The sequence below is a fragment of the Ovis aries genome, chromosome 1 (genome assembly GCF_016772045.2).
Source record: "Ovis aries strain OAR_USU_Benz2616 breed Rambouillet chromosome 1, ARS-UI_Ramb_v3.0, whole genome shotgun sequence".
In the NCBI taxonomy this organism is placed as follows: domain Eukaryota; kingdom Metazoa; phylum Chordata; class Mammalia; order Artiodactyla; family Bovidae; genus Ovis; species Ovis aries.
Window position 1 is genome coordinate 166,030,014 of NC_056054.1, and position 17,851 is coordinate 166,047,864.

Genomic DNA, 17,851 nt, shown 5'->3' on the forward strand with positions numbered 1-17,851 from the left:
ATTGATCCTATTAGTCAAACTCTTGGAGTTATCTAACCATAGCACCAGAAGTCTCCTGTAATGGTATTCATATGATATGATTCTAGAAATAATCTTTTTAAAATAGCTTTTAAAATGGATTTTTTAAAATAGCTTTTATATTTTGAAATAGTCTTACATAAGAAATTGCAAAGACAGTACAGCGTTCCCCTATACTCTTTGCCCAGCTTTTCCCAATGATAATATCTTGTATAGCATTGTTAAAATCAAGAAATGAATATTGGTACAATACTCTCAACTCAACTATGGATGTTATTTATTTTTCCACAAAGGATATTAATGAGGAATTATCAGAGGTCTTTTAGATGCTATAATGTACTTTATATGACCTTTATATTACAAGCAAGAGGCAGAGTAATGTATCAGATACTGGAGTTTTGGAGCCAAATATATAGTTTAGTTCCAGACTCTACTGATTACTGGTTGTGTTAATTTAGGCAAGTTACTTAATTTATGTAAACTGTAGTTTGCCTATATGTAACATAGGGTAATAAACTTTATTTTATAGGGTTGATATTAGGACTAAATGAGAAGGATTAAATGATGAATATTGAATGAAAAGGAATTGTCTGATATTAATAAGAAGGCAAAAAGTGGGTCTATATATTTTGAAAATGTATAGGAAATAGTGTTCAGTCTTCTGTGGTTTAATTCCTCATGCATATCTGGTCTTCTTATGTAAAGTACAGAAAAGCAGTGAATAGAAGTGGCTTAAATTTTTTTTTGTCCTTAAATGTACCAAATTTCTAGTTATTTTACCAAAAATCCAAGAAATGTAGAATCGTAGACTACTAGAACTGTAAGAAGAATTAGGGAACCCATGGTCAATCTACCCATGTTAGGAAACTGAAGATCACAGACATTGAAAAAAGAACAAAGTTACTATGGTATACTAAAATTAATATTTGGTCTTTGTCTTCAGTTCCTGGCACACAGGTCATTTAATCTGTGGACTCTAATCTGAGTGATGAGTGTTTTCTGCATGCTAATAAGATGACCAGTGGCTGAGGTCCCCAGATAGCTTCAGGATAGAAGCTGGTCACCTTAAATACCAAGGCTTGATCCGAAGTTTGGAACTTCCAGCCCACTCCCCAGCCTCCAGGGATGGGAGAAGGGTTGGATATTGAGTCATTCACCAACAGCTAATGATTTAATTGATCACATCTGTGTAATGAAACCTTTATAAAAACCCCTAAGTGAAGGGGTTTGGAGAGCCTGCAAGTTGGTGAACAGATTGAAGTGCTGGGAGGGTGATACACTCAGAGGAACCATGGAAGGTCCATGCTCTTGCCCTGTAATTTCTTCCAACTGGTTGTTCCTGACTTGTATCCTTTATAATAAACAGATAACAGTAAGTAAAGCTCTGTTGTGAGTGAGTTGTGTGAGTCCTTCTAGCAATTATCCAACCTGAAGCCGGGAGGCAGTAGTCAAGTTGAGCAGAAGAGTGGATTGCCTGGGGACCTAATACCCATGACTGGCACCATTATGAGGGCAGTCCTGTGGGATTGAGCCCTTTGCCTGTAGGGTCTGACATGGACTCTGTGTAGTTAGTGTCAGAATTGAATTGTAGGACACCCAGTTGGTATCAGAATTGGTTGGTGTCAGGAGGAAAACAAGCCTGTCCTTTGCACAGCCAACATGTGACAAATGGGGATATAAGTCTACCACTTACATACAGCTTTCAAATATGAGAAGAACATTGCCTCAATCTTCATAGAAAAAGAGTACATAGCAGTACATTGCAGGCTGGTAAACTCAGGTTCTCAGCCACAAAGAAGGGTTGGGGTAGCGGGGTGAAACACAATTTCTTCCTTGATTCTGTGTCTCAATACATATCTAATATTAAACTTTTATTCTGTCTGCCAGGGATTGCAAATTTTTATCCTCTACACTGTGAGAACAAAAATCTTCCAGAGCAAAGCTTCCGAAGTGTTGAAGTCATTGTCGTCCACCGCTGGGAGAGTGAAGGCGCTGCCGTCAAAGCCACTGAGGCTGCGCGTGAGGATGTATAACATGATCAGGTCATTTCCAGCCCTAAATGAACGTTTTAGGCTGCTGGAGCCATCTACACTTAGCGAGGAGATGTCTGAGAGCGATCAAGTAAACCCAAGCACCTAGACAGTAAAACTACTACCTTTTGTGGCCCTCTTTTTATTCAGCTCACTTTTTCTATTTCCTTCCTTTATTATCCAGTCTTCTCATAAAATCTCCCTCAGTATATTTTGCTTAAAGTTAAGACTTAGATAAAACTTGTTTATTATCATCAGGAGTGGTGGATTTGGTAGTTTTTCTATTATTCAATAGAGTCTTACCCCAATGAAGTGAAGAATTCCACTCAGCTTTCAAGATAATTCGATTATCATTGCTCCTTACATCATAAAGTCTGTGTGACAAAGTTTGATAAAAATATAGAACCTGAAACAAATTCTTTTACAATTTACCAAAAAGGACATGAAGAGAAAAATTTACCCCCCCAGAACAAAATGATTTCTGCTGAACACCGCAAGGAGTTGCTTATATGTATTGTACTTCTGATCTGTGAATATTTTAAATTTGTATGTGCTTATACTTTTTTCCAGTCAAGAACCTTGCACTTATTTAACCTCTGGAAAGGTTTTTTTTTTTTTTTTTCCTGTTAAAACAAAAAGCATATTTTATGCCCAGAGGAACTGACTCCATGAGAATTGGGAAGTGAGATATAGAAAAATGAGCTGGTTGCTAATGCCTCTATTTCCTTCCAGTTCTTGATACATCTAACCTTTTAGTGATGAAATGACAGTGAGGCTCAAAAAATGAAAAGTTCGTCACTGTCACCCCTTATGACTTCTAAAAGATCCAGCTGCTCATGAGGTTTCAAACACTTGAATTATCAATGGCTTCCTAAATAAAAAATGACCTCCACTGGGTTGGAAAGCACTCCCACTGGACTTCGGAGACAGAGCCTTTGAAATGCTGTGTTCTGTTTTGTCATAAACGAGGCACCTGCTGTGAGTGCACTGAGCTAAGGGACTAACAAACGTCAAGTAAGCTGTGGCATACCATTCTCACCACGCCTCAAAGAACATGTGTTTTTTATAGAAATGGTTGTAAATGACTGTCGGATTTCTAGGTGAGCCAAGAGCCTACTCCATCTGTAGTATAATTGAGACCTTACAGGATAATGGAAAATAGAAAAGGAAGAGAATAAGTAAAGCAATTATCTGAAGTCAGTGTTTTTAGTGGTGGTTTAAGGACATCCCTAGATAGGGGCTGGACTTTGGGAAAATTACAAGATGTGGTTGACCTACTTGATGTCCTGGAATTTATATTCGGATGAAAATAACCCTTAAGTGGAGGCCACTTTAAATGTGGAAAAAAAAAAAAATCACCAAAGAGCGACATTTAGCCTGAGGGTGAACCATGTGTTCCCTTGGTGGTTTTAGTTTTCTCTGTACTTTTTCCCAGCATTTTGGGAGGTGCAGCAAACCAAACTTCCATATACCATTCCTGGAAAGGCTCTACCGTAAATGCAAAAGAACCACGTACTGTGCGTGTTGCGGAGGCTAAGTCAGGCAAACATTGATGTACCCCTACCTTCCTCCCTGAAATTCTACCTCTTGGAAATAATTCTATCGATTTAAGCCTTTACCTCATGCACTGATTGGGAATCTTTTTTTAGTTTAGTGCTCCAACTTGAGAGGAACAACCATCCTGACTTTGGGGTTTCCTTTCCTGGGACTAAACAATTCAGAGATTACTGTTCGTCAGTCTGAATTGTTTTTTCTTTTACCCTTTCCATTTTGAAGTTCATGTTGCCTCTTTTTTTTTCCCCCCCCCCCCCTGTTACCAACAAAAGGAGATCATTTTCAAGCTCACTGTCATTGCCTCCTTCAGAAGAGCTTGGCATTCTTGGCCAATGTTTGGAAAACCTGGGCCAGAAGTGCTGGCTGTATCATACCAGCCAGTCAACCACTGGAGCTCTCTAGCCCTGTGGGATCACCTTACTGTGACTCTGGGATCTTCAGGACCTGGCTCCTCAGATGAGGTCCAAGTAGAGCCACCAGGATTGGTTCCATCCTCAGGGGCGGGGGGGTGGAGTGGGAAACATAGGGGTAGAGGGGGAGGGGCCAGTTGCTAAGAGAGAAAGAAGCTTCCTGTCTACATTTTTCAAAACCTTATGCTAACTATATTATGGCAATTTTAGAAGCTCTTTATAAATTATCTTTTTCAAAAAAGCAAAATCAGTAATTCCCTGACCTATCAATAATGTCTTTTTTTTTAATGTTCCCTTCTACTCTTTGTGTGAATACATAAGAATTTAAACAGCTGTAATTATAGCAAATGAAATTTATTCTGATTTTTAGTTATAGTTCCCCACTTTTTGTAACAATTGCATAATATAGCATAAGTTACCAAGTTGTTCTGTTATTGAGTGTCTGCGTGCTACTTGTTTCAGTCATGTCCGACCCTTTGGACCACCAGGCTCCTCTGTCCTTGGGATTCTCCAGGCAAGAATACTGGAGTGGGTTGCCATTGCCTCCTCCCGGGGATCTTCCCAAGCCAGGGATCGAACCCCCTTTACATCTCCTGAGTTGGCAGGCAGGTTCTTTACCACTGGGGCCACGAAGTCTAGATCATTTCAATTTTTAATATTATAGTGACATATGATTAATAAACTGGTATATATATATATTTCCTTTCTTTTAAATTATTTCCTGAAGATAAATTCTCAGGATGATGATAAACATGTCAAAGGGATGAACATTTAAGTTCCTTGTCTACACTATGGTCTGGACAGAAATGTGACCAACATTATGAAGTACCATAAACAGTTTTTTGTATATTGTTTACTTTGGTGGTATTGTATTTTTATTTATTTATTTTAGTTTTTTATTTTTAAAATTTTAATATCTTTAATTCTTACATGCGTTCCCAAACATGAACCCCCCTCCCACTTCCCTCCCCATAACATCTCTCTGGGTCATCCCCATGCACCAGCCCCAAACATGCTGTATCCTGCGTCAGACATAGACTGGCAATTCAATTCTTACATGATAAGTATACATGTTAGAATGTCATTCTCCCAAATCATCCCACCCTCTCCCTCTCCCTCTGAGTCCAAAGGTCCGTTATACACATCTGTGTCTCTTTCCCTGTCTTGCATACAGGGTCGTCATTGCCATCTTCCTAAATTCCATATATATGTGTTAGTATACTGTATTGGTGTTTTTCTTTCTGGCTTACTTCACTCTGTATAATCGGCTCCAGTTTCATCCATCTCATCAGAACTGATTCAAATGAATTCCTTTTAACGGCTGAGTAATACTCCATTGTGTATATGTACCACAGCTTTCTTATCCATTCATCTGCTGATGGACATCTAGGTTGTTTCCATGTCCTGGCTATTATAAACAGTGCTGCGATGAACATTGGGGTACATGTGTCTCTTTCAATTCTGGTTCATATGTGTATGTAGTTTATCAATTGAACTGTTTTCTCATTAATTTGTATGAATTCTTTTTTATTATGGCTATTAGCCCTTTAACTATTACATTTAGTGACGTTTCTCCTCAGTTTGTTTCTTCTCTTTATAATATAATAAAATGCTCACTCTTCATTTGATTCAAAATATCCAGAAGATTTATGGGAGCATTTAGCATTTCTTGAGTTTAAATGTCTTCATGCAGGCAGAGTATTTTGTATTAAGGAATGATTTCGTATTAGGAATAGGTTAGGGATTATGTAACAACTTCTAAAATGAATAACAGAGGGGTATACATGTGCCAACCACGGCCAAAGGAATCATGTATTACAGACACAGGCCATCTCTCACCCTTCATTATATCGTGAAACAGTTGGGTGGAGTTCCATGACAAAGTTATTTTTTTCCTCTCCAACATCCTTTCTTTTTGCATCTATCCACCCTTTCTTAAAGTAAAACACTAAATCTTGGAGAAGATTAGCAACTATTTGTTAATACACACAAAACCTCAGGGAGATTCAAATGTTACACATGCATCACCTGTATCACTTCACTTACGTTTAAATGTGTATTTGAAAAAAAATATAAAAGCTGCTGAAAAATAGAGTAAGAAAATCTGGAGGAAGAGAAAATAATCATAGGAGCAATAAGTAAGAAGAGAAGGATATGATCAGTACCCAAGGAACATGTTCAGTGAGCTTATATTTTTGCTATAAAAAGTGCAGGAGACCTGAGTTCAATCCCTGGGTCTGGAAGACCCCTGGAGAAGTGAATGGCTGCCCGCTCCAGTATTCTTGCCTGGAGAATTCCATGGACTGAGGAGCCTGGAGGGCTATAGACCATGGTGTTGCAGAGTCAGACAGGACAGAAACAACTTAGCACACATGCGCACAATACAGAAGTTATACAATACAAAGACAGTGCGCCATAGGAATCTTCAACCTCTCAAGTGGGTCACTGAAGACTACTTTTGTTTGGTTTTTAAAAAATATAGAAGTGGTTTTCCTTAATTTGGGTTATTGGAGTTAATTTTGTTTTGCTTTTTAAAAAAATCTTTTAAAATTAACTTCATTGCCATGTAATTTCCATCCAATAAAATGCACCTGTTTTAAGTGTATAATTAGATGAGTTTTAACAAATGTGTACACCTGTGAAACAAGATTAAGAACATTTCCTTCACCCTGTAACCTACTCTGCCCCAGTTAAACCTTACTTCACCCTTAACGGCTCCAGGCAACCACTTGTCTGCTTTCTACCACCATGTGTTGGTTTTGCCTGTTCCAGAATGCCAGGTAAATAGGACCATATCCTCTTTTGAGTCTGCATATTCAGCATAGGGTCTTTGAGATTCATCCATGTTAGGTATATATATCAGTGGCTTGCTTTTTATTGCTGAGTAAAATTCAGTTTGGATAGATCACGTCTTGTTTATGTATTCACTAGTTGAGGGACATTTGGTCATTTCCAGGTTTTGAAAACCATGAATGAAACCGATACAACCATTCTTCTATAAGTCTTTGTGTAGATATGTTTTCTCTTGAAATATCTAGTATAGTGTAATACTGAGTCGTAAAGTAAGTGTATATTTAACTATGCAGGAAACTGCCAGTTTTGCAAAGTAATTTTGCCATTTTATACTCTCAGTAGCAATATACGGGAATTAGTATTTAAAGTCCTGATTTTTGAATTGTTTCAAAAAGTGGGAAAAGGTCATAAATTCTTTTTGCAAGTAGTTGACCATGTTTCTGAAAGATCCCATTGCTTGATATGTTAGCCCTTTATTTTAACAAAGAAGAAAAAAATAAAAGCAAAGCATAGTGGTATGATCTTATGCTGTTATCTCTTAAAAGCTCTATTTCCCAGGGAACTATAGTCCAATTCTTATCTTCTCCCAGTAGAGTTTCGTTACACGTGTAAGTATCACATTGATAATTTGCTGAACTTTGATATAATCTGCTATGAAATCATGACATATTGAGACCTTCTGGACCTTTGCAATGACAAAAATTTGATTTTTCTGCCATAGTACCTACCACGTAATAGCAGACTAGGGCAGCATTCTGGACTGGCAGTTGTGGTCTCAGCTACAAGTTATGTGACTTAAAGTAAGACATTTGCCTCTCTGGGCATAAGCCTAGGCTCTACCTTTGTAATAGGCAGGACTGGTGGCTCAGATGGCAAAGAATCCCCCTGCAATTTAGGAGACCCAGATTTGATCCCTGGGTCAAGAAGATCCCCTGGAGAAAGGGAATGGCTACCCATCCTGGTATTCTTCCCTGGAGAATTCCATGGACAGAGGAGCTTGGTGGGCCACAGTCCATGGGGTCTCAAAGAGTTGGACATGACTGAGCAATTAACATTATTACTACTACTAGTTAAATTCTAAACTGTGTACCAGATCTAGAATTTTGTGACTCTAAATACAGGATGAAATTATATTTTCACCTACATATTACATGAGTATATTCTTTTAAAAAAGAAAATAGAGCGTGCCAGATAGAGCCAAAGTTCCAGCCCCTTCACCGATACAGAACAGCCTTCAAGGAGCAGTTTCTCTAAAGAGAGGTGGATGGAGAGCCCTCATCGTAGGGCAAAAACATTTTTGGGGTCTCAGTGGATGTGCAGCTGGTAGGACAGACTAAGTATTTTGCTAAGAATGACAAACTCAGAGGTACACAGTAAGAATATCATTTTCTCCTTTATTATTTCTACATGGGGCAGCAGCTTTCTTTATTTACACAAATAGATCTTTATGTTTGGCCAATGGTGTGGAGGCTCACCTGACCAACTGGCCCCTATCTGGTCCTCATGAGTTTCCCCATTTGTTTGGTGTTCTCTTATTTAGCCAACTGCTGCCACACAGAGCTGACTCTCAGGGAGGGATCTAACTTCTCCTATGAAATTCTTACCCTAGAAAGAACTTATGTCATTTCTTTGGTTCCTCTGAGGGCAGCTGAGATGATTGAAATTTTCAAAATGATTTATACTAACGACTAAAAGAGAACATGGTGAAACAGATGTTTCATCAAACTTGTTTACAAGGCTCCTAATCTTTGTCCCACTTTCTATCAGTCAAAGAATCTCCCTTTTTTACCCTTAGGATTTTTTCTCTTCTATTGGAAGAATGTGAGCCACACTGACTTATGAAGAGAAAGATCAGGTGGTAGGTAAGTGAGTTGACTACATTTCTCAAAACCACAGTACAGCTTTAACCCTTCTTCAGATATCTGTGAAACTTGGGCAGTAACCTTCAAATATAGAGTTCTCATTTCTCCCCTTGCTATAGGCTAAGCTAAAGGTCTTTCCTTATACTGTTTCTCCTTTTTTCACATGCTTCCACCTTTCATATTTCTAATTCAGGGTTATTCTATGTGTTCATTTCAAACCAAATTCACCTGGACATAGGGGAGAGGACCAAGAAGTTTAATTTACTCTGTCAGTATTTTTCCAAATGCCACACACACAAAAATAGATGGTGTCTTTAACTAACAGCACTTTAAAGGTATGCTTATGGAGTTTCCAGAACAATCTTCTTGGTGGTTTGTTTGATGCTTATCCCAACAAATGTGACCCTAAGTGCTTAGGAAGTGGCAGTTGTATAACTTAGCTTTTCTGGTTTCTCTAATGAAAGGCAGCAGTAACTAAAATCATTGTCTACACAGAGAGTGGGAGAAAGCATGTTCTTGGTAAGAGTGGTAAGTGGCTCAATTTAGTCTATTGTTCTGTGGCCAATTATCACCAGCATTTATTGGGAGCCTAAGTACAGAGACCTGTATCATCAGCAACTGTGGCAGATTACAGAAGAGCAATAACTATTTCACCGACTCAACAGATATTCACTGAATGCCACATAAGAGAGGAGCAAAAAGGGAAATATGATTTATGGGTAGTGTTCTTATCTTTGGGTTGGGTGTTGAACTCCAGCTGTTCATCAGGCTCTTAAATTAGTTCTTTAAATGTAATTTTTATATAGGATCAGGAACATAGAAGGTCACTGATGTTTTTGTTAACACCTTAGTAATTTAGTTAAAACAAAAAAGTGGGCAGGATATGGTTTTGTATATAAAGGTGTCTATAACCTAAAGGGGGAAATTTTACAAACTCAGAGGATAATTTCATGCTGTCCTATAACATATTACTAAACCTAAATATCCTTGATTTCAGGCCCAGTCACAGTACTATAAGTCTACATCCACTGCATAGCAAGAAGCAAAATCTTTTACAAAGTTCTTCATTGAAAATTTCCAACTGTGTATATCTGGAGAATCCTGGGGAAATGCTTTAATGTGGCATGGAAGTCTTTCTTGTCTCGGGTCACCTTAGCCTCTGACCTGGCTTCCAAATGATGCTTTACTAATCTGATGTCTCACTTCTTGCCCCAGGCAGCTCTTGCTTCTGCTATGACCAGAGGAATCATCACTACCATATCCCTCAGTTTCCTCAGTAGTATCTAGGGTCAGTCAGTCAGTTCAGTCACTCAGTCGTGTCCAACTCTCTGTGACCCCATGACTGCAACTTGCCAGGCCTCCCTGTCCATCACCAACACCTGGAGTTTACTCAGACTCACGTCCACTGAGTCAGTGATGCCATTCAACCATCTCATCCTCTGTAGGCCCCTCTTCCTCTCTCCTTCAATCTTTCCCAGCATCAGAGTCTTTTCAAATGAGTCAGGGACAGGTTTAATATTAAACAAGACTTCACTGATTGCTTGAGGATGAGCACAAGGGAATTACAACATAAAGAACTTTAAGCTGCTTTCAGAATCCACAAGCCCTAATCCCTCTGAAGGCAAAGTATGGGTGCCTTTCTTACCAGCTTCCAGCTGGCCTGTGTTCAGTTCAGTTCAGTGGCTCAGTTGTGTCCGACTCTTTGCAACCCCATGAACTGCAGCACACCAGGCCTCCCTGTCCATCAGCAACTCCTGGAGTTCAAACTCACGACCATAGAGTCAGTGATGCCATCCAGCCATCTCATCCTCTGTCATCCCCTTCTCTTCCTGCCCCCAATCTCTCCCAGCATCAGAGTCTTTTCCAATGAGTCAGCTCTTCACATGAGGTGGCCAAAGTACTGGAGTTTCAGCTTTTGCATCATTCCTTCCAAAGAAATCCCAGGGCTGATCTCCTTTAGAATGGACTGGCTAGATCTCCTTGCAGTCCAAGGGACTCTCAAGAGTCTTCTCCAACACCACAGTTCAAAAGCATCAATTCTTTAGCGCTCAGCCTTCTTCACAGTCCAACTCTCACATCCATACATGACCACAGGAAAAACCATAGCCTTGACTAGACGGACCTTAGTCGGCAAAGGCATGTCTCTGCGTTTGAATATCCTATCTAGGTTGGTCATAACTTTCCTTCCAAGGAGTAAGTGTCTTTTAATTTCATGGCTGCAGTCACCATCTGCAGTGATTTTGGAGCCCAGAAAAATAAAGTTGGACACTGTTTCCACTGTTTCCCCATCTATTTCCCATGAAGTGATGGGACCAGATGCCGTGATTTTCGTTTTCTGAATGTTGAGCTTTAAGCCAACTTTTTCACTCTCCTCTTTCACTTTCATCAGGAGGCTTTTAGTTCCTCTTCACTTTCTTCCATAAGGGTGGTGTCATCTGCATATCTGAGGTTATTGATATTTCTCCCAGCAATCTTGATTCCAGCTTGTGCTGCTTCTAGCCCAGCGTTTCTCATGATGTACTCTGCATATAACTTAATTAAGCAGGGTGACAATATACAACCTTGATGTACTCCTTTTCCTATTTGGAACCAGTCTGTTGTTCCATGTCCAGTTCTAACTGTTGCTTCCTGACCTGCATATAGGTTTCTCAAGAGGCAGGTCAGGTGATCTGGTATTCCCAACTCTTTCAGAATTTTCCATAGTTTATTGTGATATACACAGTCAAAGGCTTTGGCATAGTCAATAAAGCAGAAATAGATGTTTTTCTGGAACTCTCTTGCTTTTTCCATGATCCAGCAGATGGAAATTTGATCTCTGGTTCCCCTGCCTTTCTAAAACCAGCTTGAACATCTGGAAGTTCACAGTTCATGTACTGCTGAAGCCTGGCTTGGAGAATTTTGAGTGTTACTTTACTAGTGTGTGAGATGAGTGCAATTGTGTGGTAGTTTGAGCATTCTTTGGCATTGCCTTTCTTTGGAATTGGAATGAAAACTGACCTTTTCCAGTCCTGTGGCCACTGCTGAGTTTTCCAAATTTGCTGGCATATTGAGTGCAGCACTTTCACAGCATCATCTTTCAGGATTTGAAATAGCTCAACTGGAATTCCATCACCTCCACTAGCTTTGTTTGTAGCGATGCTTTCTAAGGCCCACTTGACTTCACATTCCAGGATGTCTGGCTCTAGGTGAGTGATCACACCATCATGATTATCTTGGTCGTGAAGATCTTTTTTGTACAGTTCTTCTGTGTATTCTTGCCACCTTTTCTTAATATCTTCTGCTTCTGTTAGATCCATACCATTTCGGTCCTTTATCAAGCCCATCTTTGCATGAAATGTTCCCTTGGTATCTCTAATTTTCTTGAAGAGATCTCTAGTCTTTCCCATTCTGTTGTTTTCCTCTATTTCTTTGCATTGATTGCTGAGGAAGGCTTTCTTATCTCTTCTTGCTATTCTTTGGAACTCTGCATTCAGATGCTTATATCTTTCCTTTTCTCCTTTGCTTTTCACTTCTCTTCTTTTCACAGCTATTTGTAAGGCCTCCCCAGACAGCCATTTTGCTTTTTTTGCATTTCTTTTCCATGGGGATGGTATTGATCCCTGTCTCTTGTACAATGTCATGAGCCTCCGTCCATAGTTCATCAGGCACTCTATCTATCAGATCTGGTCCCTTAAATCTATTTCTCACTTCCACTGTATAATAATAATGGATTTGATTTAGGTCATACCTGAATGGTTTAGTGGTTTTCCCTAGAATACCTTCATTCAGTTCAGTTCAGTTCAGTCGCTCAGTCATGTCCGACTCTTTGCAACCCCATGAATTGCAGCATGCCAGGCCTCCCTGTCCATCACCAACTCCCGGAGTTCACTCAGACTCATGTCCATCGAGTCAGTGATGCCATCCAGCCATCTCATCCTCGGTCGTCCCCTTCTCCTCCTGCCCCCAATCCCTCCCAGCATCAGAGTCTTTTCCAGTGAGTCAACTCTTCGCATGAGTTGGCCAAAGTACTGGAGTTTCAGCTTCAGCATTGTTCCTTCCAAAAAACACCCAGGGCTGATCTCTTTCAGAATGGACTGGTTGGATCTTTTTGCAGTCCAACGGATTCTCAAGAGTCTTCTCCAACACCACAGTTCAAAAGCATCAATTCTTCAGCGCTCAGCTTTCTTCACAGTCCAACTCTCCCATCCATACATGACCACTGGAAAAACCATAGCCTTGACTAGATGGACCTTTCTTCAATTTAAGTCTGATTTTGGCAATAAGGAGTTCATGATCTGAGCCACAGTCAGCTCCTGGTCTTGTTTTTGCTGATTGTATAGAGCTTCTCCATCTTTGGCTGCAAAGAATATAACCAATCTGATTTTGGTGTTGACCCTTACTATAGTCTTTGGCCCCAGTGTAGCAGGGATCAATTTATTTCTTCTCAATGGCAAGCCCTTTGCCCAGGAGCCTAGAGAGAGGAAATGCTTTCCTTCATGCCAGGCTAAGGTTCATCCTCTGCCCCAGGCTCTGAGTTTTCTTTAGGGATATTGACAGTGGTGTTATTCACTGCTTGCCAGAATTTTATCTCCACCTGTATTTGTGTGGTTTAATCCAATCTCAAACCATCTTAAAGACATCTGAATAGTATTACGAACAAAAGTTAGTTTCCCCAAATCTGCATCATTCAGTTCTAAATTACAAGCAATGAAGAACAAGTCTTTGGAGAAAATCTGGAACTTTTTTCATTCTTACTACAGTCTTTTGCTCTCCAAATGCTGCCAAGCAATTGCTCAAAGAATAATACATAGAATGTTGGAAAATACATTTCTGAGGCAAAGAATTCTAAATTCACATATTTCACTGTCAAACATAATTTTTCATACTTACAACTGCAAAAATGTCACTCTTTACTAAAAGTACATAACTTCTCACCTTAAATTCATTTTACCTATCTGAGGAACAACCGAGGACCAAGTAAGTTCAAATTGATTTTTGCTCTTTAGCTTAGCAAAAGTTTCCAGCAACTTTTAAAACAGCACTCCCCTCTCCATGCTGATTCCATCACCTATTCCCCTCTCCTCCCAAATTTCAGGCTTCAGTCTAAAGCCAGCATACTTCTTATATAAACACGCATATTCAAGACAAATGCTTTAGATAAACGAAAAGAGTATGTAACGCTCAAATATCTTATTTCCAAAATGTCTCTGGGATCCTTAATCCGTTTTAATTCCCTAGCCTTCACCTTTTACACACCCATTATATCTGTCCTGTCTCGTAAACGCTGTTGGGAACTCCTTGTTCACAAACTGATTCATTCCCATTCCCCGCACAGTGCCTGACAAAGCGTAGGCGCCCAATAATGAATGAATGAGTTTGTAGAAGGAAGGCGGGGAAAAGGTTAGTTTTTTCGAGATAGGACTAGGAGAACTACAATGGCTACAAAACAACAAAAGACACAAACTTAGACAAACGCCTACTCTTGGATCTCAGAGTTCAGAAGACTAAATTATGTCCCGCCCACGGGCGAGAAACGGGAAATACTACTGTTCAGGAAAACCGGAAGTGCCTGGTCACGCCCCGCGCATGCGTGCATCTGTTCTGCGTGCACTTCCTACACTTATCCAGTCATCCAGTGAGAAAGCAGAGACTCAGACCCCTGCAGACCCCGGCGTGTTTAGTCCCCGCCCTATCGACGTTGCGCATGCGTCCTGGGTCGGTCCGATCGCTCCGAGGCGGAGCGAAAGAACAGATTTTCTTCTTATTCCCGCCCCTCTTCGTTCCCCACCTGCCACGTACTGGGCCTGAGCTCTCGCTAGGCTTGGTGGGTCAGTGCGATTGGTCGGGGCCCGCGCGAGTCTGCCAGCGAGGTGCGGCGGCCCTGGAGGGCAACCGAGTGGGCTGTGACCGCAGCCTTCCCCCAACGCCCCAGAGCCCGACGGTGGCGGCCTCGCACGGGGTCGGATCAGCGGAGACCCGCGGAGGGGCAGCAGTGGCGGCCTCGGGAAAACGGTATGGCCGCTGGGGACGGGGTCGCGGCCGAGTTCTCGGGCCAGGCGGGCGGGGAGACGTGGAAACGTCGAGAGGGCTTCGTTCGAACCGGCGAGCGCGGGGCGGGTGGGGTCGGAGGGATCGTGGGAAGGCGCTGGTGGCTGAGGACTGAGGCCGGGCCTGGCCGCGCCGGGCCTCGCCTCGAGGAGAGGCCACGGCGGGGGAGGGGTGGGGTGGGGGTGTCACTGGCCACCGTGGCAACGAAGCGGACCTGTGGGGGGCTTTAGGAGGTGTTTGTGCCAGCAAGGGCATTTGTGTCGATCCCGCTTGGCTCCAAGGAGTCGGACAGCTGGAGGGAGCGGAGAGGGACTTCTGGAAATCTGGGGTGGCCCGGTGCCTAACCCTCAGAGGGCCTTGAAAGGGCGAGAAGTGGGGAGAATGGCGCCTATGGGAATTAGTTGATTGGGGGGTCACCTGGGGAAGCCTTGTTCCTTGACTGTGTTAGTGCTTCATCAAGCGCCGTCTGGAGGCCAAACCCAGTCTAGTAGTGGTGATGACAACTAACTTTTCAAGAGTTTACTCTGCTAGGCAATGTGCTCAGTAGTTGAGATTCACAGTCTCATTTAATCGTCACAAGGATTCTTCCAAATATAGATATTCCCATTTTGCAGTTGACGAAAGTGAGACTTTAAGAAGTATTTCCTGAGGTCACACAGCTAGTGGGAGAAATCTTTACCATCAACGCTGGCTCTGGTCAGGCAGAATTCGAGGCCCCTTGCATTCTTTGCAGTACTCGAGGGTTGGTTTCGTTTAGGGTTTCTTAAAGGAAATTTCTACCCTCTGGAGTTGTCTAAGCAAATTCACTGAACAAGGGCCCTCACCACAGGGCTGGTGGAGCTGGCGGTTTGGTCACTGAACCTGGATCCTGGTTCAAAGAGGCAGGCTTTTTATGTGTTCCTTGGGCATGTCACTTTACTCTCCAGGTCTGAGAACAGTGTTCCTGTTGGAAGGTTTCATAAGTTAGTGGCCGAGTCATTTCAGAGGGAGTAGGGCAAAGACAGGGTGAAAGGAGAAATGGGAGAGCTGAGAATGCTGTGAGGATGTCACCAGCAGCCCTGGGAACTAGTAGTTCGTAGCAGTCTCTACTTTGTGATTGAGGCTAGAGAAAAAAAAAGGACCTGGATTCTATTGTTACATTTTAAAAAAAGGGTGATAGAATTTTCCCTGGAAGAATTTCGAGGTGCTTTTGTTTTTGTGAAAACCTGTTTTCTACCATGCCTTGTGGAGATGACTGCACAAAATGGAGACAGCCTTAGGAAAGAAGACCTGTTTCCTGGCCACAGGTAGTTTACAGTCCAAGGGAAGCTAGCCAGTAAGTGAATTTGCAGGCAGACATGGCAGGTGTCAAGTATTTAAAAAGGGGCTCATATTTTCAGAGTCATTGGAACTGGGCAACAATTCCTTTATGATCAGAAGGATTATATCAATTATATTCATTGTTGGAAATGTCTCTAATTAGGGTTATGTCAGTTGCAGGGAGTCACCTCTAGCTAGTGTGAAGGCTTGACTTAGGAACTGACCTGATAGTACTGCCTTCTTTTAATCTTTCAGAACTTTATCACTTGTCATTCATGTTTTGTTTAGGGAACAAAAAGTATTAAAATTTTTTACTTACTGTATGTCAGGCGCTATTTTAGAAGCTACTGAGAATAGGTAGTACTATCCTGCTGAAGCTAAGCCCTGGTCTTTCAAATACATTATTGACGGTTTACACATCCTGTAGGGAAGAGAAGATTACGTAGATTGATTTGAAGTTCTTGATTGCTCTCAGGCTGCAAGGCAAACAAAGTGAAATCTTAACCATCTTACTGAAGTAACTATGCTTTGGAACTTGGCATGCAGTAGGTATTTAAGTGTTTGCCGAATGAAGAGGGCTGGTTTGGCTCACAGGTGAAGGGGTTGTATGGAGGTTTCAGTTAATCAAAGTCTTCAGGAAAAGTCCATTCAGAATTGGCAGATGAAACACTGACTGTATTCTCTTTTTATGTTAAGACAAGTGTAGCATCTGGATGGTAGAACATAGTCCACTCTGTTTTTAACTGACCTTAGAGTGTTATATTCTGTATTTAATGCACCATTTTAAGATGGGTATTAAAGATTCATTCATAGAATTAATTTGTTCAGAGGATGGCAAGGGAGTCTAGAGACAATCATTTAATAAGTACTTAATTGGAAGGACATGTGGCATTTATATGAGGATACTAGGGCATTTATGTATACTATGGATTAAATAGGATTCACGAAAACTTCCTTCAAATATTTGAAGTGTTGGCGTGTTGAGGGCCAGGTAGAGTGCTTTCACACACACACAAAGGAGCAGATGTAGAGAACTAGGAAAACTAAATATGTTAATAAAATAACACATTTAAGAGAAGAAAGCAGAATGCTGCTAGTAGAAGAGCAAAGTTTTGAAACCAGAATATGACCAGTAGGAAACACTGTGTGGTTACAAATAATGTGTTCATGAGCATCTTGGTCTCAGAAAGAAGAGATAGGCCTTGAGAAGAAGAGATATTAACATATTAATTAAGTGAAAGTGTATTTTCTGTTATATGATAATGGTATAAATTACTAGAGAATGCAGACATTATTTTGAATTTAGGATTGCAAAGTCATTATAGGAGAAGCCCGCTGAATAACCTAAGATTAAAGTAAAACTCAAGAAGGCAGAATTCAATAGCAAGTTAGTATTTAGTTCTCTGACACTGTCTTGTTTTTAAGGGTGCTGTCTGATCGCACATACTCAGGTTTGGGGATGGGAGTGTTACAGATGATGGAGAAACAATAGTGGACAGTCTTTTAGAAAGCTCAGGAGGATGTCATTGATTTGTTTTTTGTCCTCAAGTTCTGCAAATAGGAAAACTGGAGAAAATGCTCATGAGGTCTTTCTTATTTTAGCGAGAAAAATTTGAAACTATTTTAGTGTTCACACATACTTTCCTATTCAGGGTTAGCATTTAATATAGATAGGCTAGTAGGGTTTGGAAGCTAGTATTTAATGATTTCCTTCCTTTAATGACTGTAGAATAATTAACCGTGCTAGGCACTGTTCTAGGCTCCAGAAATAACAGTGAACAAAAACATTTATCTCCCTATTTTCTAGTGGAAAAGAATAAAAATTAATACTTTTAAAATGTTTGATAGTGATGAGTGC

The 17,851-nt window shown here is 40.9% G+C and overlaps 2 protein-coding genes across 7 annotated transcripts in view; both read left to right on the forward strand.

The window, feature by feature from the left end:
- Positions 1-5,647, forward strand: part of ADGRG7 (adhesion G protein-coupled receptor G7) — a 68,971-nt gene extending 63,324 nt beyond the window's left edge. For both annotated transcript variants that reach the window (XM_004002884.6, XM_060416844.1), the window contains exon 16: positions 1,906-5,647. In XM_004002884.6, the coding sequence (XP_004002933.3) occupies positions 1,906-2,157 (252 nt within the window). In that variant the 3' untranslated portion in view covers positions 2,158-5,647. The remainder of the gene's footprint in view (positions 1-1,905) is intronic.
- Positions 5,648-6,700: 1,053 nt separating this feature from the next.
- The window catches only part of TFG (trafficking from ER to golgi regulator), a 38,933-nt gene continuing 27,782 nt past the window's right edge, over positions 6,701-17,851 (forward strand). For 4 of the 5 annotated variants that reach the window (XM_027979513.3, XM_027979521.3, XM_027979525.3 and 1 more), the window contains exon 1: positions 14,478-14,658. The gene's annotated coding sequence lies outside the window, so the exon portion shown is untranslated. Of the gene's footprint in view, positions 8,668-14,477; positions 14,659-17,851 lie in introns of those variants that run through there. The other variant, XM_060416849.1, reaches the window with a different exon arrangement.